At 42.2% G+C, this 17,146-nt stretch overlaps 1 protein-coding gene across 9 annotated transcripts in view; it reads right to left on the bottom strand.

Annotated features, from left to right (window-relative positions):
- The window catches only part of MPDZ (multiple PDZ domain crumbs cell polarity complex component), a 257,104-nt gene that overhangs the window by 223,069 nt on the left and 16,889 nt on the right, over positions 1-17,146 (bottom strand). For all 9 annotated transcript variants that reach the window (XM_077475101.1, XM_077475104.1, XM_077475106.1 and 6 more), the window contains exons 2-3: positions 12,612-12,648; positions 8,195-8,361 (exon numbers count right to left, since the gene is read on the bottom strand). In XM_077475101.1, the coding sequence (XP_077331227.1) occupies positions 8,195-8,361; positions 12,612-12,636 (192 nt within the window). In that variant the 5' untranslated portion in view covers positions 12,637-12,648. The remainder of the gene's footprint in view (positions 1-8,194; positions 8,362-12,611; positions 12,649-17,146) is intronic.

Here is a 17,146-nt window from a genome sequence, read left to right on the forward strand (position 1 = left end):
GCATATCTCCACGTGCCAATATTTCCCATTCACCAGAAGTTTCTGCGATTCGAAGTAGAAAAATCATCATTATCAGTTTGTGGCCCTGCCATTCGGTCTAGCCACCAGATTCTGGTGCCTCTTTTAGCCAGATTAAGGGCTCAGGGCATAACGGTCCTAGCCTACTTAGACGATCTACTTTTAATAGATCATTGAGTTTCAGGGCTAAACCACAGTCAGGTTACACTGGTAAGCTACCTGGAATCTCTAGGCTGGATTCTTAACCTAGACAAATCTGCCTTAAAACCATCAAGGAGAGTACAGCACCTGGGTCTAATCATAGATACCATACAGAAATAGGTATTTCTACCCCAGAAAATAAGCACTTCCATTGTAGAACTAATTCAACTCATCAAGGCAAAAAAAAAAGCCTTCCATTCGGTTGTGCACGAGACTATTGGGTAAAATGGTGGCCTCCTTCGAGGCCGTCCCTTACGCGCAGTTTCATTCAAGATTGCTACAAAGAGCAATCCTGTCAGCCTGGAACAAGAAGGTTCAGGCCTTAGATTTTCCAATTCATCTGGCTCCCAACGTACGTCAGAGTCTAAATTGGTGGTTGATATCCAGCAACCTTCAAAAAGGAAAATCATTTCTACCAGTCTCTCGGAAAGTGGTGACTACAGATGCCAGTCTTCTAGGTTGGGGAGCAGTCCTGGAAGACGATTCTGTCCAGGACAAGTGGTAAAAGTTGGAAAGGATCTTGCCTATCAACATTTTGTAAATTCGGGCAGTTCGCCTGGCTCTAAAGGCCTGGACGGTCAGACTGAGGGACTGTCCTGTCAGGATTCAGTCCGACAATGCCACGGCTGTAGCTTACATCAATCACCGGGGGGCACGAGGAGTCCTGCAGCCCAAAAAGAGGTGAATCATGTTCTGTCTTAGGCAGAACACAACGTCCCTTGCCTATTGGCAATATTCATTCCCAGGATAGAGAATTGGCAGGCGGACTACTTGAGTCGCCAACAATTATTTCCGGCAGAATGGTCTCTTCACGCCGACATCTTCCTAGCGATATGTCAGAGATGGGGTACTCTGGACGTAGACCTGTATACGCCCAGATTCAACAACAAGGTCGACAACTTTGTGTCGAGGGCAAAGGATCCACTAGCTTGCAGAACAGATGCATTAGTCTTCCCATGGGATCAGTTTTCTCTGATCTATGCATTTCCTCCAGTTCTACTTCTTCCGCGTCTTCTTCGCTGGATCAAGCAGGAACAAAAAGGAGGTGATTCTGGTGGCCCGAGCGTGGCGCAGAAGGTCTTGGTTTGCCGAGATCATAAAGATGGCATTAGGAGTTCCTTGGACTCTGCCATTATGGCCAGACCTTCTCGCGCAAGGTCCGGTATTCCATTCTACCTTACAGACGCTAAATTTAATGGTCTGGCTATTGAGACCCACATTGTAAAGGATCATGGGTTGTCTCCTTCGGTAACATCTACCTTGATTAATGCCAGGAATCTGGCTTCCAGGGTAATTTACTATAGAGTCTGGAAGGCATAGGTTTCCTGGTGCGGATCCAGGAGTTGGCACCCCAGGAAATATGTCATAGGTAGAATCCTTGATTTTCTGCAAATGGGATTAGAATTGAATCTGGCCTTGACTACTATCAAGGGCCAGATCTCGGCCTTGTCAATATCTTTTTTTTTTAACAGCCTTTAGCTTCTCACTTTAGTGCGTAGCTTTGTTCAGGGGGTAACAAGGATCAATCCTCCTATCAGGGCACCTATAAATCCTTGGGATTTGAATTTGGTCTTGTCGGCTTTGCAGAAACAGCCTTTTGAACCTTTATGTGAAATTCCCTTGGTTCTTTTGACTAGAAAGATAGTCTTTCTGGTTGCCATTTCTTCTGCTAGAAGAGTATCAGAACTAGCGGCTCTGAAAGAGCCATATCTGATCATGCATAAGGATAAGGTGGTGTTACGCCCTCACCCTGAATTCCTGCCAAAGGTGGTGACAGGTTTTCACTTAAACCAAGATATTGTTCTTCCTTCCTTCTTCCCAGAGCCTCGATCTAGGGAAGAGAAGGCACTACATTCCCTTGATGTAGTAAGAGCAGTCAGAGTGTATTTGAAGGCGACCGCTCAGGTTCGTAAAACAGCTGTTTTATTCGTACTGCCAGATGGTCCAAAGAGAGGTCAGGAAGCATCTAGATCCACCATTTCCAAGTGGATTCATCAAGTCATTATTCAGGCTTATGGTTTAAAGAAGAAAAGTCCTCCTTTTCATGTTAAAGCACACTCACCCAGGGCGATTAGTGCCTCTTGGGTGGTGCATCATCAGGCCTCTATGGCTCAGATCTGTAAGGCTGCGACTTGGTCTTCAGCTCATACGTTTACCAGATTTTATCAAATCAATGTTAAAGGTCATGAGGATATTGCCTTTGGGCGCAGTACGAGTCCTCTGACTTCCTTTCTTTTTTGTCGTGCACCCCCCCCCTTCAATTGCCATTGCTATGGGATATCCCACATAGTAATTACTATGGCTCTGTGTCCCCTGATGCAAGAAAAGAAAATAGGATTTTTAAAACAGCTTACCTGTAAAATCCTTTTCATTGATGTACATCAGGGGACACAGAAGTCCCTCCCTTCTTGGTATACACTTGTATTGCTTAGTGGCGTGCCAGTGTTCAGAAACTGTCGGTCCGATGTAACCCACATAGTAATTACTATGGCTCTGTGTCCCCCGATGTAAATCAAAGAAAAGGATTTTACAGGTAAGCGGTTTTAAAAATCCTAATTATTTATAACTGCACAAAACCCCATGTAACAAAACTGTTGCTAAATGCAGTGTGTGAATGGGGCCATAGGAAAGCATTGTGTGAGTTTAGCTGCGGTAGATAACTTGATCGATCCGCAGCTAAAAGCTGAATTCTATCCGCCCATATGAAAGGGGCCTTAATGTCCTGGAGTGGCTTAGCCAGTCTCCAGACCTTAATCCCGTAGAAAATATGTGACAGGAGCCGAAGGTTCGAGTTATCAAATGTCAGCCTTTAAACCTTAATGACTTAGAGAGGAGCTGCAAAGAGAAGCGGGACAAAATACCTCCTGAGATGTGTGCAAGCCTAGTGGCCAACTACAAGAAATGTCTGACCTCCGATTGCCAACAAGGGTTTTGCCACCAAAAATACTTTTCTCTTATATTCACCGACCGACACAGCTCCTCTGTAACAAAATGGGTTGTTAGCCCTATCACTGGAGATTAATAGGCAAAGTTGTAATACAACACTTCAGAACTTTAGTTCCGCCCAGGGGGGCGGTCCCTTAGGCTACAATCCCCCACACTCTGCCCTAGCAGCCTCTGTTTTTTTTGTCTAGTGAGGAGATAGACCTAGGAACCCTGTGGGCCCATAGGTCCATGTTTTTTTGATGCAGAAGCTTGGCTTTTTGTGCAAGATGAATGATCCTGTGATCTTCTGTCAACAGCCAGCTGGGTGACAGGCTGGTTCACTTATCCTTGCAGTCTCCCCAGTCTGACCATCGAGCGTGTGCAAGTTGCAGCTACAGCTCGGCAGGCCATGACATACCTCAGCTCCAGAGGTGGTTGGTGAGCTTTTATGCTCCGGGGTGTACATATGACCGGGCTACTGATGTCTGCGTCACCACATTCTGAGGCCAGTATACTTCCCTGTACTGATCAGGAGTTGGCTACAATGGAATGTCTCCCAGCTCTTCAGGACTGGTAAGAACAAGCTCAGCCGCTGCACTGGAGGTCGCTCACATACTTCGGTGGGCAGAGCGACACGTACCGGCCCTGTTGGCCATTTACATCCTGGGAGTGGAGAACTGGCAGGTGGACTATCTAAGCCGCCAGATGCTGGACCCAGGAGAACGAGCATTGCATTCGGAGACATTCAGGCTGCTGTGCCTGAAGTGAGGCACACCAGATGTGGATCTACTTGCCTCCCGTCTCAATCGGAGGGTGCCAAGATTCATGTCCATGACAAGAGATCTGTGGGCAGACGCGCCGGACGCGCTCGTGGCCCCGTGGGATCAGTACCGGCTGATCTACGCCTTTCCTACACTGAAACTGTTGCCACGTCTGCTTCGCAGAGTGGAAGCTGAGGGGATCCCAATAATACTGGTTGCCCCGGATTGGCCTCAGCATCCTTGGTACGCAGACCTGGTGCGTCTGGTGGCAGGTGCTCCCTGGTGACTGCCGTTGTGAGAGGACCTCCTATCTCAAGGTCCAATTCTCTATCCTGCTTTACCATCGCTGGCTTTAACGGCATGGCTATTGAGTGCCAGGTGTTGAGGAACCAGGGTCTGTCGGACTCAGTGATTCCAACTATGTGGCGGGCACGGAAATCTTCTCGGAAAATATACCATCATACCTGGAAGGCCTACATTTCCATGTGTGAGGAGAAAGGATGGCATCAGTGCTCCTTTTCCATATCCAGGATCCTGCTGTTTCTCCAGCAAGGAGTTGACCAGAGATTGGCATTAAGTACCATCATAGGGCAAATCTCAGCCTTAGCTGTCTTTTTTTCAATGACCCCTGGCATATCACTCCTTAGTGAGTACCTTCGTTCAGGGGGTACGACACGTAGTCCCTCCGGTGCGTCCACCGTTACCTCCATGGGATTTGAACCTGGTGTTGTCGGCGCTTCAAAAACCGCTGTTTGAAAATATCAGGGAGATTCTCTTGTTGACTCTTTCCCAGAAAGTGGTCTTCCTAGTGGCCATCACATCGGCCAGGAGGGTTTCGGAACTTGGCGGCCTTGTCCTGCAAGTCACCCTATCTGGTTATCCACAGGGATAAGGTGCTGTTGCGTCCGCAACCGTCCTTTCTATCGAAAGTGGTCTCGGCTTTTCATATCAGTGAGGACATTGTATTACCTTCTCTGTGTCCTAAGCCGAAGCACCCTAAGGAGGTGGCCCTCCACACTCTAGATGTGGTTAGGGCTCTGAAGGTGTATTTGTCTGCCACGGCTCCCTTTCGGAAGTCAGACTCACTGTTTGTTTCGGTGGCTGGTCCAAAGAAAGGCATGGCGGTCTCGTCGGCCACCATTTCCAGGTGGATCAGACAGATTGTAGTACAAGCCTACGCCTTGAAGGGGCAGGTGCCCACCTTTCCAGTCAAGGCCCACTCCACAAGGGCAATTGGATGGTCTTGGGCCTTCCGACACCAAGCGTCGGTCGCTCAGATGTGTAAGGCAGCGACCTGGTCATCTGTCTATACGTTTACCAAGTTTTACAAGGTAGATGTCAGTGCATCGGCTGATGCCAGTTTTGCAGGCGGCCATGTAGTTGCAATTGAATATGCAACCGATATTTTTTCCTGGTTTTTCAAAAAAAAAACGCAGTACTGTTACGTTAATGCACTGTTGCATTACTTCCACAGTTGGCTGTGGTCTGGGGATCACTCCTGTTAAGGATACCCTGTTTTGTGGTGGTTTTCCACACACTGCTGTTTTTTTGTGTGGGTTTAGTTTCATTAGTTCCCACCTGCCATGGTGGATGAAGTTTTTATGCCGTTTTTCCCATCCCTTGTTTGGCACTGTTTGGGGACGTCCCATTTTGTTACACAGAGTACCTGTGTCGGTCGGTGAACATAAGAGAATAGGATTTTTTGTACTCACTGTAAAATCCTTTTCTCTGTAATTTACCGACCGACACAGCCCCCGCCCCTCCTTTTTTTCTCTTTACGTTATATTGCTTGTTGACGTACTGAGGCTGCTAGGGCAGAGTGTGGAGGATTGTAGCCTTAGGGACCACCCCCCTGGGCGGAACTAAAGTTGCCTAGTATTCTTCAGTGATAGGGCTAACAACCCATTTTGTTACAGAGAGGATCTGTGTCGGTCAGTGAATTAGAGAAAAGGATTTTACGGTTAGTACAAAAAATCATATTTTACTCATTAAAATGCATATCAATTTATAATTTTCTTAAATGCGTTTTTCTGGATATTTTTTTATGTTATTCTGTCTCTCACTGTTAAAATAAACCTACCATTAAAATTATAGACTGATAAATTCTTTGACAGTGGGCAAATGTACAAAATCATCAGGGGATCAAATACTTTTTCCTCTCACTGTATGTAGCAGTATATATTTTGCCCCAAAATTTAGGAACAAAAAATTACTTATTTGCTAAATTTTATAACAAAAAAAAAGTTTTTTTTTTGCAAAAATAAAAACCCTGTGGTGATTAAACACCACCAAAAGAAAGTTCTATTTTTGTGAAAAAAATTTATTATGAAAATTCTGTTTGGGTACAGTGAGGCATGACTGAGTAATTGTCATTCAAAGTGTGAGAGCACTGAAAGCCGAATGCTAGTCTGGGCAGGAGGGGTGTGAAAGTGCCCTGTATTGAAGTGGTTAAATAGCCTATCGGGGGTCCGCTACTGAATGTTATAGGTAACGTTCATTAATCTGATTAAGCCCTTTTGGCCTCGTTTTATCTTGGCAAGTTGAATCCATAGTTCTTGGATTTCTGGTATAGCATCACCAGTAAATCCAATTATTTATTGTTGATTCCCTTCCCAGACAGGCTAATCTTGGAACCTGCATTTTCCCCTGAGGTTTCACAGATAGCTCCTTGGAACACCCTCCTGATATACGTCCCACTATATTGGTTTTATCATATTCATTTTGGGGCATCATTCAGATAATGGGGTCTCCTTTGACGGTGTTCAATTTGTATGCAATGTTGAGAAATGTAATTCTCCTATTGTTTATTTCTATGATTCATTTCATACATACACGTGCTGTTTTGCCCTTTTGCTGAATGCCAGTCGCATACGTAACTAATATGGGGTCTTGAAATTTTACAGATTATGTATGCAGTACTTATAAAAGTCTCCTGAAGAAGCCATGTAACTGCAACTGGACCATAGTCACATGGATACTGTATGATGTTTTTTTATATGAAATGTTGGTTATAAAAAAAAAAAAAAAAATTATAAACAATAATTTAATTTAAGAATTAATTCTGTTATAAAAAGAAACAAACAACTATTTACTAGGCTAGGTAAGCTGTGGTGTTTTTAAACACTCATATGTAGTAGTGGGAAAAATAAAGCAAAAAGAATAAAAGAAAATAAATAAAAGCAAAAATAAGGTTACACTCTAAAGAACAGAGTAATTTAATGGCATACACCCTTTCTGAGCGGAGTGTTAACATGGGCGAGTCATACAGAGCATTACTACACTGCTACCTTCAAATCACATATATGTAAGTTGGTGCCAACAATGGATTTTAACATAGGCTACATGCTATTTAATCTTAAATCAGAGCTCCGCCCCACCAGCAAAAAATGTAAAAGTCAGCAAGCTCCACATACTGTAGCTGCTGACTTTTAATATTAGGACACTTACCTGTCCTGGAATCCAGAGATGTATGCACCCCAGCCAATGTTTCCATCAGCTCTCAGGTGCTGCCACTGCTATTCGTGGTAAGGGTAACTGGAAGTGAAGCCTTTCTGCTTAACTGTCATGTCAGTTCCCTACTGCGCATGCGCGAAGGACGCTGCACTTTCTGAATGGCCCTGCGGCGGGGAATCTCTCGGAAGTGGGGACGGGTACTTGTCAAAAACACCCGAACAAATTGTCAACAGGGGGGGGGGGGGGGGGGGGGAGGAGGAAGATAAGTGGAGCTTTCAATTTTGGGTTGAACTCCGCTTTAAGCTCTGTGGATAGCAAGGTGGCAGAACACTTAAACTAACTGCATAAGCAATGAGATACCATAAGCATTCTAAAAATTCTGACGACATTTGCTGCCAGTATGCAGTCTTCAGAAGTTTTATTTGGCAGTTACAGAGAACCACTGAGGGTAGTGAACAGGTGATGCATGGTAATCTTATACAAAAAAACAACTTAAAACCATTTTATTCTCCAATGGTATGCTTAATTCAAATAATGGCTTTCCATACATATCCTAAACTGTACCTTTGGTTATGAGCTGCAAATAACTTTGACTACCGTCCCACTTAATTTGGCATCTGCATGCAATCTAAATCACAGGGTTTTATATTTTTATTTTGGGATGGAAAAACAGATCAAATGTATCCAATAAACAACGGCAGTACGGTGAAAAGAATATGAAAGGGCAATGCAAGACAAAAGGCACTGACCAGCATACCAATTAAAAGAACTTGGCAAATGTTTCTTTATTACTGCAAAACAAGAGAAATCAAAATAGCCATTATTGTTTGCTCTACCTGCTCTCTAATATGCTGGAATGAAGACTGTAAATTCAGGATTTGATTGAAGAGAGGGCTTTGGAGGACAGATTTTAATAAGCATAGCTTTTCTTCATTTGCTATATCCCCACGTTCCCGAACTTTTGTATGCAGACGTTCAACTGCTTGCAAGGCACGGTGGGTATCTGCATTAGAAAAGTTCAACATTTTGTAGACAATAACCAATAACACAGCTATAAATTCTTTAATGTTTATTACATTGGTATGTTCCATTGTTCCCATCATAATTCACTATAGATGTTTTCGTCCTAACATGTAACCCTTTCCAGACAGCGTTTGTTAGTTCGTTGGTATAAAAGAAGCAGCCAGAAAACATTTGTGTGCGGAATAGATTTTTCTTTTTTTTTGTGACTCACTTTATTTTAAAGGTAAGTCACAGGTTACAAAAGTAAAAAAAATAGTAACAATTAGTGTACATACAGGAATGAAGCAATCTTCCAAGATTGCCAACCATACAGTGTTAAGAGATCAACATTTTAATGGCTTACTGGTAAGAAGTGATGGAAATGGGAGTATCATATTTTGGGACTTCTGTAATGTGTGTATTGGTGAAAGGAAAACTATTTATCTATCTACAGTATCTCACAAAAGTAAGTACACCCTTCAGTGGTCGATCAGTGGTCATCTTGGAGGTGTGATTGGGGTCGTTATGTTGGAATACTGCCCTGCGGCCCAGTGTCCGAATGGAGGGGATAATGCTCTGTTTCAGTATGTCACAGTACATGTTGGCATTCATGGTTCCCTCAGTGAACTGTAGCTCCCCAGTGCCAGCAGCACTCTTGTAGCCCCAGACCATGACACTACCTCCCACCACCAAGCTCAACTGTAGGCAAGACACACTACTGATCTTTGTACGCCTCAACTCATTGCCGCCACACACGCTTGACACCATCTGAAACAAATACGCTTATCTTGGTCTCATCAGACCACAGGGCATGGTTCCAGTAATCAATGTCTTTAGTCTGCTTGTCTTCAGCAAACTGTTTGCAGCCTTTTTGCATCATCTTTAGAAGAGGCTTCCTTCTGGGTTGACAGCCATACAGACCAATTTGATGCAGTGTGCAGCGTATGCTCTGAGCACTGACAGGCTAACCCCACCCCATCAACCTATGCAGCAATGCTGGCAGCACTCATACGTCTATCTCCCAAAGACAACCATTGGCTATGACGCTGAGCAGGTGCACAAACTTCTTTGTTTGATTATGGCGAGGCCTGTTCTGAGTGGAACATGTCCTGTTAAACCGCTGTATTGGTCACTGTGCTGCAGCTCAGTTTCAGGGTCTTGGCAATCTTCTTATAGCCCAGGGCATCTTTATGTAGAGCAACAATATTTATTTTTTCAGATCTTCAGAGAGTTATTTGCCATGAGTTGCCATGTTTTACTTCCAGTGACAAGTATGAGAGAGAGATAGAGTGATAACACAAAATTTAACACACCTGCTCCCCATTCCCACCTAAGACCTTGTAACATTAACAAGTCACATGACACCGGGATGGGAAAATGGCTAAGTGGGCCCAATTTGGACATTTTCATTTAGGGGTGTACTCACTTTTGTTGCTGGCAGTTTAGACATTAATGGTTGTGCGTTGAGTTAGTTTGAGGGCAAAGAAAATATACACTGTTATACAAGCTGTGCACTCACTACTTTATATTGTAGCAAAGTCTCATTTGTTCAGTGTTGTCAATAGACCATCTCTCTGCTTATTTGTTTCCTAGTTACCTCCCCGACACAAATTTCCAGCTGCTTTTATCCCCCGTGTCTGAGAACTTTTCAGAAGTTATCACACAGATAACAGAGGAATGGAGCAGCAGAAAGACATGGGACTTAGGGCTTTGGAAAGAGATAAGTAAGCACTACAGATAGATGTGCCCAGGTCAGATTTCATGAATGGGGTTTACATCCACTTTGGAAGGCCAATTTAGAGGGTTTAAAAAGGGATTACCCCTTTCTGAAGGTTTTGATGGCACTAAAAATATTCTGGACCAAAAGAGGCGATACAGTCGAATTACCAAAACAGCAACCGGAGCAGTCTTTTTCTCCTAGATAAACAAAAATATTTTACTCAAGATAGTTAGTCTAGACCAATGGTCTCCAAACTGCAGCTCGAGGCCTGGATATTTTCCTCCCATGGACACCAATGATGGGGCACCATTCTTCCCACAGACACCAATGATAAGGGAACAATATCTACCTTAAATACAAACAATGGGGCACCATTTCTCCCACTGATATCAACAATAGGGCACTAAAACCAAGAAACCAAGATTGATTGCTTGCTATGCATAGCTGCTCCAGTTTTGATAACATCCTCTGAATGTCTCAGTATGAATAAAAATCATTAAGACAACAAATTGGCTTAAAGAATAGGTTACCCCAACATTTCATATTCCTGATATGCGCTTGTTGTACCATATATTTGCATTAAAAAGTATTCTGTTCTTTGTATTGCTTCCTTTGTGTGAAATACCTGGTTTTTCTGCCTGTCCCCTTGCTTTCCTTTTTCAAACTGACCACGCTAGACACAGAAACACATCCTGGTCAGTTTTTGGCTGTGCTCACATTTTTCAGAGAATATGCATGATAAACACAAAAACCTCTTTCACTCACGGTTAGCGTTTGGCTGAAGCCATTTATTATCAGTCAACTGTGTTTACCCTTTAAATCATGACAGCAGAAACTAGCCAAATTACCCTGATCAAAGATTACACCTACCCCAGTTTTTAATACCGTGTATTGCCCCCTTTAACATCAATGACAGCGTGAAGTCTTTTGTGGTATTTGTGGATGAGGCTCTTTATCTTCTCAGATGGTAAAGCTGCCCATACCACTTGGCAAAAATCCTCCAGTTCCTGTAAATTCTTGGGCTGTTTTGCATGAACTGCACGTTTGAGATCTCCCCAGAGTGGCTCAATGATGCTGAGGTCAGGAGACTGAGATGGTCACTCCAGAACCTTCACTTTATTCTGCTGTAGCTGATGACAGGTCAACTTGGCCTTGTGTTTTGGACCATTGTCATATTGGAATGTCCAAGTACGTCCCATGCGCTTTTTGATAACATACTGCATTCATCTTGCTATCAATTTTTACCAAAATGTCCTGTGCCTTTGTAGCTCACACATCCCCAATACATCAGAGATCCACCTCCGTGTTTCACAGTAGGAATGGTGTACCTTTCATCATATGCCTTGTTGACTCCTCTCCAAATGTAGAGTTTATGCTTGTGGCCAAAAAGCTAAATTTTGGTCTCATCACTCCAAATGATTTTGTGCCAGAAGGTTTGAGGCTTGTCTCTGTGCTGTTTGGTGTATTGTAGGTGGCATACTTTGTGGCATTTGCATAGTAATGGCTTTCTTCTGGCGACTCGACCATACAGCCCATCTTTCTTCAAGTGCCTCCTTATTATGCATCTTGAAACTGCCACACCACATGTTTTCAGAGATTCCTGAATTTCACCTGAATTTATTTGTGGGTTTTTCTTTGTATCCCAAACAATTTTCCTGGCAGTTGTGGCTGAAATTTTAGTTGGTCTACCAAAGAGTGGTTTGATTCCAACAGAACCCCTAATTTTCCACTTCTTGATTAGAGTTTGAACACTGCTGATTGGCATTCTTCAATTCTTTGGATACATTTTTATATCCCTTTCCTGTTTTATACAGTTCAAATACCTTTTCCTGCAGATCCTTTGACAATTCTTTTGCTTTCCCCATGACTCAGAATCCAGAAATGTCAGTGCAGCACTGGATGAAAGATGCAAGGGTCTGTCAGGAGTCCAGAAACTCATTGACCTTTTATACAAACACAATAATTACAAGAAAACTGTTCACAGGTGAGGATGGTTACCTTTAATAGCCATTCAAACTCCTTTGTGTCAACTTGTGTGCATGTTATCAGGCTAAAATCACCAGAGTATGTAAACTTCTGATCAGGGTCATTTGGGTAGTTTGTTGTCATTATGATGTAAAAAGAGTAAACACAGTTGATTGTTAATAAATGGCTTCACCCAAACACTAACCATGAGTGAAATAAATGTTTGTGTGTTATCATTCATATTCTCTGAAGAGTGGCCAAGAAATCATACATTCTGCCAGGGTATGTAAACCTGTACGTGTGTGTGTGTATATATATATATATATATACACACACACACACAATATATATATATATATATATACATATATACACATACATATATACACATACATATATACACATATATACACACACACACACTTTCTATTTTAAACTGAATGGGTTGTTTTGCCAAGGTAAGGTTTCACACATACTTTAACTGCTAGACCGGAGAAGCAATGTTTTTTTCAATTTTTTTTACAGGTAATACAAACACTGAAAATAAAAGGACTAATAATACTCACCAATAGTTTCCAGCATAGTTCTCATAAGTACGGCTACCTGCACAAAAAAACAAAAAAAAACACAACTCAGTATGAACAAAAAAAAAGTTTATTGTTTGACTTTGGCATTAAGACTCCCCATTCCTTTGTCATATTTAAGCCTTGGCTGCCATAAGGCATACAGTATTAACAGGTGGCAAAAACATGGTTTGTACCCCATTTCATCTGCAATCTGTAGAACAGTCCTCAGCATGAGGCATTGTGCAGAGGGAACATTAACTTAGCTAGGAGCCTACGGAGCTGTAAGTTTCTTGGTGCAAGACCGTGCTGCCACTGACCGTTCTGGACTCTACTAATGATTAGGAGACAAACGTGCTTTTTCATAAGATCAGCTGTAACATGGTGATCTTTGCAAGGCTTTGTTTGTAAACAGCTGTCACTGGAAATATAGCCAGTGCTGCACACATAGAAAATACTAACTCTTAAATTTTATTTTATTTTTTTAGATAAAAAAAAAAAAAAAAAAAAAAGTAAGAATATTTTTATTTCTTGTCCATCTAGAATAAGAAATCTGAACATTACATTTATGGATACACTGTAGAAGAAATATTGTATGTCCCTGTAAAAACGTAACAATGTGTGTTAGTATTAAGCCTACAAATGCATCCGGATGCTGCTAATTGTGGTCTTGTATCAATGATCACATGTTAAAAAGTATCTCCAGGGTTTTTTTTTTTTTTCCACTTTAGGATGGAGTAGACCTGTAAATGTTTTACTGCTGTGTTCCTATTGGGGAGAATCATTCCTTTTTTTTTTTACAGAAAGAAAATGTATGACAAGAAATCCAAAATTTAAGAGCTGTCCCCAGAACAAAAATGTAAGGAGAAAGTCGATGTGGACACGCATTCCAGGGACAGCCGTTTAAGAGATACATTTCTGAGATTTCCCCCATCTTCCTTTTGTGTCTCTGGGATAGGAAGTGGATGGCAATTTTCCCAAATCATAGACCCCCCCAACAAAAATAAATAAATAAATAAATAAATAATGAAACAACCCAGGCGTGGGTTTGAATCCTTCCCCTACCCAATCCCAAAAAAAAAAAAAAAAAAAAAACACAGGCTATAACATCCTAAATAGTAGCTAATAGAAGCCGACTTCTTAGATAGTTTGGCCATGTGATTAGAATCCCAAACATTCTCAACAAAGTCAAGAAGGAAAACAAAAAAAAAAAAGAAGAAGAAGTACAGGAGTCAAACGATGGAAACTAAATAAATGCATATAGTGAAGGGAGAGAGAGGCTAGAGAGGGGACTAACCATTCAAATTACAAAATGACCATACAACTCAACTGTAGATTTACCAAAGCTATGTAGTACGAGGACCTACCTAAACTATCCAATCAATTTGTATCAGATTAACCAGGCCCTGTTAACAAATACTTGTTGATAGAGCTGAAGGAGATTGTTCAATCGAATTGTAACATGTGATGAGACCAATCTGCCAGATATACCTGCCATTATATGACATACTGCATCGTAAGGTTTTATTCACTCACATTCAATCAATTTTATACAATACTAATCTGAGAATTACCTGGTGAGGGTCAGCATCACATCTCCAGTAGAAACAGCATAATTTCAAATAAATAAAATATTTTGTTAAGAGCCGGTTCACACTGCGGGCGATGCGAGGCGAAACGACTCGCCGCGCTCTGGCAAGTCGCCCCCGTTCTGTACAATGGAACCGTTCTGAGAGGAGCGACTCGAGTCGCTCCGACTCAGAAAAAAGGTTCCTGTACTACTTCTGGGCGACCTCGGGGCGACTTGCATTGACTTCTATACAGAAGTCATCTGCAAGTTGCCGCTGAGGTCGCGGCAGGTCGCGGCGAGGCAAGTCGGTGTCGCCTCGCATCGCCTGCAGTGTGAACCGGCCCTAAATATTTAACACAAAAGCAAAACGCAACATAAGTGAAACAAGTCAACACTAAAGCAACGCATTCATTTGCTGCGAGAGCCAGTTCTCACCATAGAAACGCAGTCAGAATGCTTTCCAGATGCTTTTCTGAATACGCGTTTTTGATGCGTTCCAGTGCAGTGTTATTGTGTTTTTTGGTGCGTTTTTGATGTAGTCCAGTGCATTTTTCCCCCTTTTTTCCCCGTAACCTTAAATAAGGACATATGTGTTCCAGTGTGTTTTACAGCATTTCAGTACTGTCCAGTGCAGGAAAATGCAGCATCCGCTACTTTTTTTTTTAAATCTGGAACACACTGGAACTGCAAGCACTGCTGTGAACTATTGAAACCCAGATAACCTACTTTCCATGCGTTTTTGATGCAGAAAAAAAAACGCACTGGGCTGCATGTGGTGTGAACTGGCCCTTAGATTGATGATGCCAGTAGATTTAGAGATTTTTGTATTAGGGGAACTTCTACCTTAAGCCTAGTACACACAAACAGAAAATTGGACGAAAAATACCACTATCGAAACGATCATCTGATAATCCAATCATTAGTACACAGCTTGAGAGCCAATCACAACAGACAGTTCATGTGAAGTTATCCAAAGGGACAAAACAAAAAAAAATGTGTCGTACAATACCAAAACTAGTGATTTTCATTTAATCAGTACAGGATTAGTCTGAAAAAACTAAAATAAAAAAAATAGAAGGCCAAGACCACCCATGCTCTGATACAAAAGAATACATTACAATACAACACACCAGATCACTTCCAAAGTTGCAAACTTTAGTAACCTCTTTATCTTCGATATAAGACTAGCATGCAAAAAAAACAATTGGACGCACATTTGTCCAATATTCTCATTGTGTGTATAAAGCTTAAGCTTTTATCCTCCATTCTTTTTGCAGCTCAGCAACTCACTAGATCAGGGGTAGGCAACCTCAGCCCTCCAGCTGTGGTGAAACTATCAGTCCCATGAGACATTGCAAGACCCTGACAATCACAGGCAAGACTCCTAGATGGAGAGGCATGGGCGGAAATTTGTAGTACCACCACAGCTGGAGTGCTGAGGTTGCCTACCCCTGCACTAGTTGGAAAAGCCAGAATGATAGCCCTGGGGCTTGTAATATTGAAAACAAATCAGCAGTTGCAGCTTCCATATTTCCTTGAATGTTCACTTTAAAAGAATGTAAAGTGAACAGTCCAGATGTATTTTTCCTGCATTTCCAGAGACTGAATAATGTTGCTTATCTGAGGAATGTGGGTAAGTACTGAGTAAGATATTTATTACATCTGGTGGGACCTCAGCAGAAAATAGCAGGAATCTTCTAGTTAAGCAATGCTTATACCAAGCAAGATCCACTTTGTCACTTTCTTACACAATTCCAAGCAATTCATCACCTCCCAGTTTATTTAATAAAGCAAAATGCAGTAACCCAATGCAACCAATATGCACCATCTTTCAACTCCAATTTCACACCAATAAAGTAGAAGTAAAATTGTTGCCATTTTCTACATTCAACCTCATTTAAAAATGTTTTAGTCTCGCCAATCACATCTCTAGATGGCCTACTGCCACTTTCATGCGGTATTCATATTTCAAATATCATCATGGTGCAAATACATATAATAGTGTGCAAAATGTGACCAACACAAAGTGCTTCTCAAAAATGATTAAAAAGTGTCTTGCGCAAATAGAGAGTGCAAAACAGTCCACAATTAATCCTCAGTGCGCCACTCCACCAACATGCCTTTACTACCACTCAGGAGAACTCACCAGAAAACCACAACCCCCCAATTAGAGTGGGTCAATACGCACCTTATCCCCTCAGGGGATAAATTATACAGGAACTGCACCAGTTTCTCCTTCACAAGCTCTCCAATATTGTCATAAAGAGGCCAAGAGAGAGAACACCACCAATAATTGGATTACTTAAAATCACCACATAAAACCAACAGCCACATATGTACTTACATACTTTACTTATGTAAGCTCATATATTGCGGTCAGTGTCTCCTGCTTCTGTGTCTGAGCCAATGTGGAGGGAGAGAAGAGAGAGCCTCTGCTCTTATGCACATGGCTGGATTGAGATTGGGCTCGGGTAAATATTTAGGGGGGACTGGGGGGGAGCTGCTTGGAGAATGAAATATGGTAAAAAAAAAAAAACCTTCTGCTTTTAGAACCACCTTAAAGCCCAACTCAACCTTCCTTAACCCCTTGGCGTTGACACCTCCCAGCCCTTTAAGGGGTTTCAGATGCCGGGAGGTGGGGGTCTATGAGCATGTGACCATCGTGATTGGCTGTCACGGCAGTCACATGATCAGAGAGCTTTCCGTTAGCCACTAGTAATTATGCTGGGAGTGTGCAGGGTGCACTCTTTCAGCACAGCCGTTTCTACAATATTCCACGTAAATATGAGGCCGCTTGGCATCAAGGCTTAACCACAGAGAGGCCACAGATTTGCATGCTGTCGGCACCAAGAGGTTGCTAATTCAATAGGATAGTATGGAATTAGTTGATAAGCCCTATGCCTTGCTGTACGTTGGTCCTCAAATCGAATACCAGCTAATGTACAATTAACATGGTTTGCATGTTCTA

The sequence above is a fragment of the Lithobates pipiens genome, unplaced genomic scaffold, assembly GCF_037356315.1.
Source record: "Lithobates pipiens isolate NorthernLeopardFrog02 unplaced genomic scaffold, aLitPip1_a1.2 Scaffold_13, whole genome shotgun sequence".
In the NCBI taxonomy this organism is placed as follows: domain Eukaryota; kingdom Metazoa; phylum Chordata; class Amphibia; order Anura; family Ranidae; genus Lithobates; species Lithobates pipiens.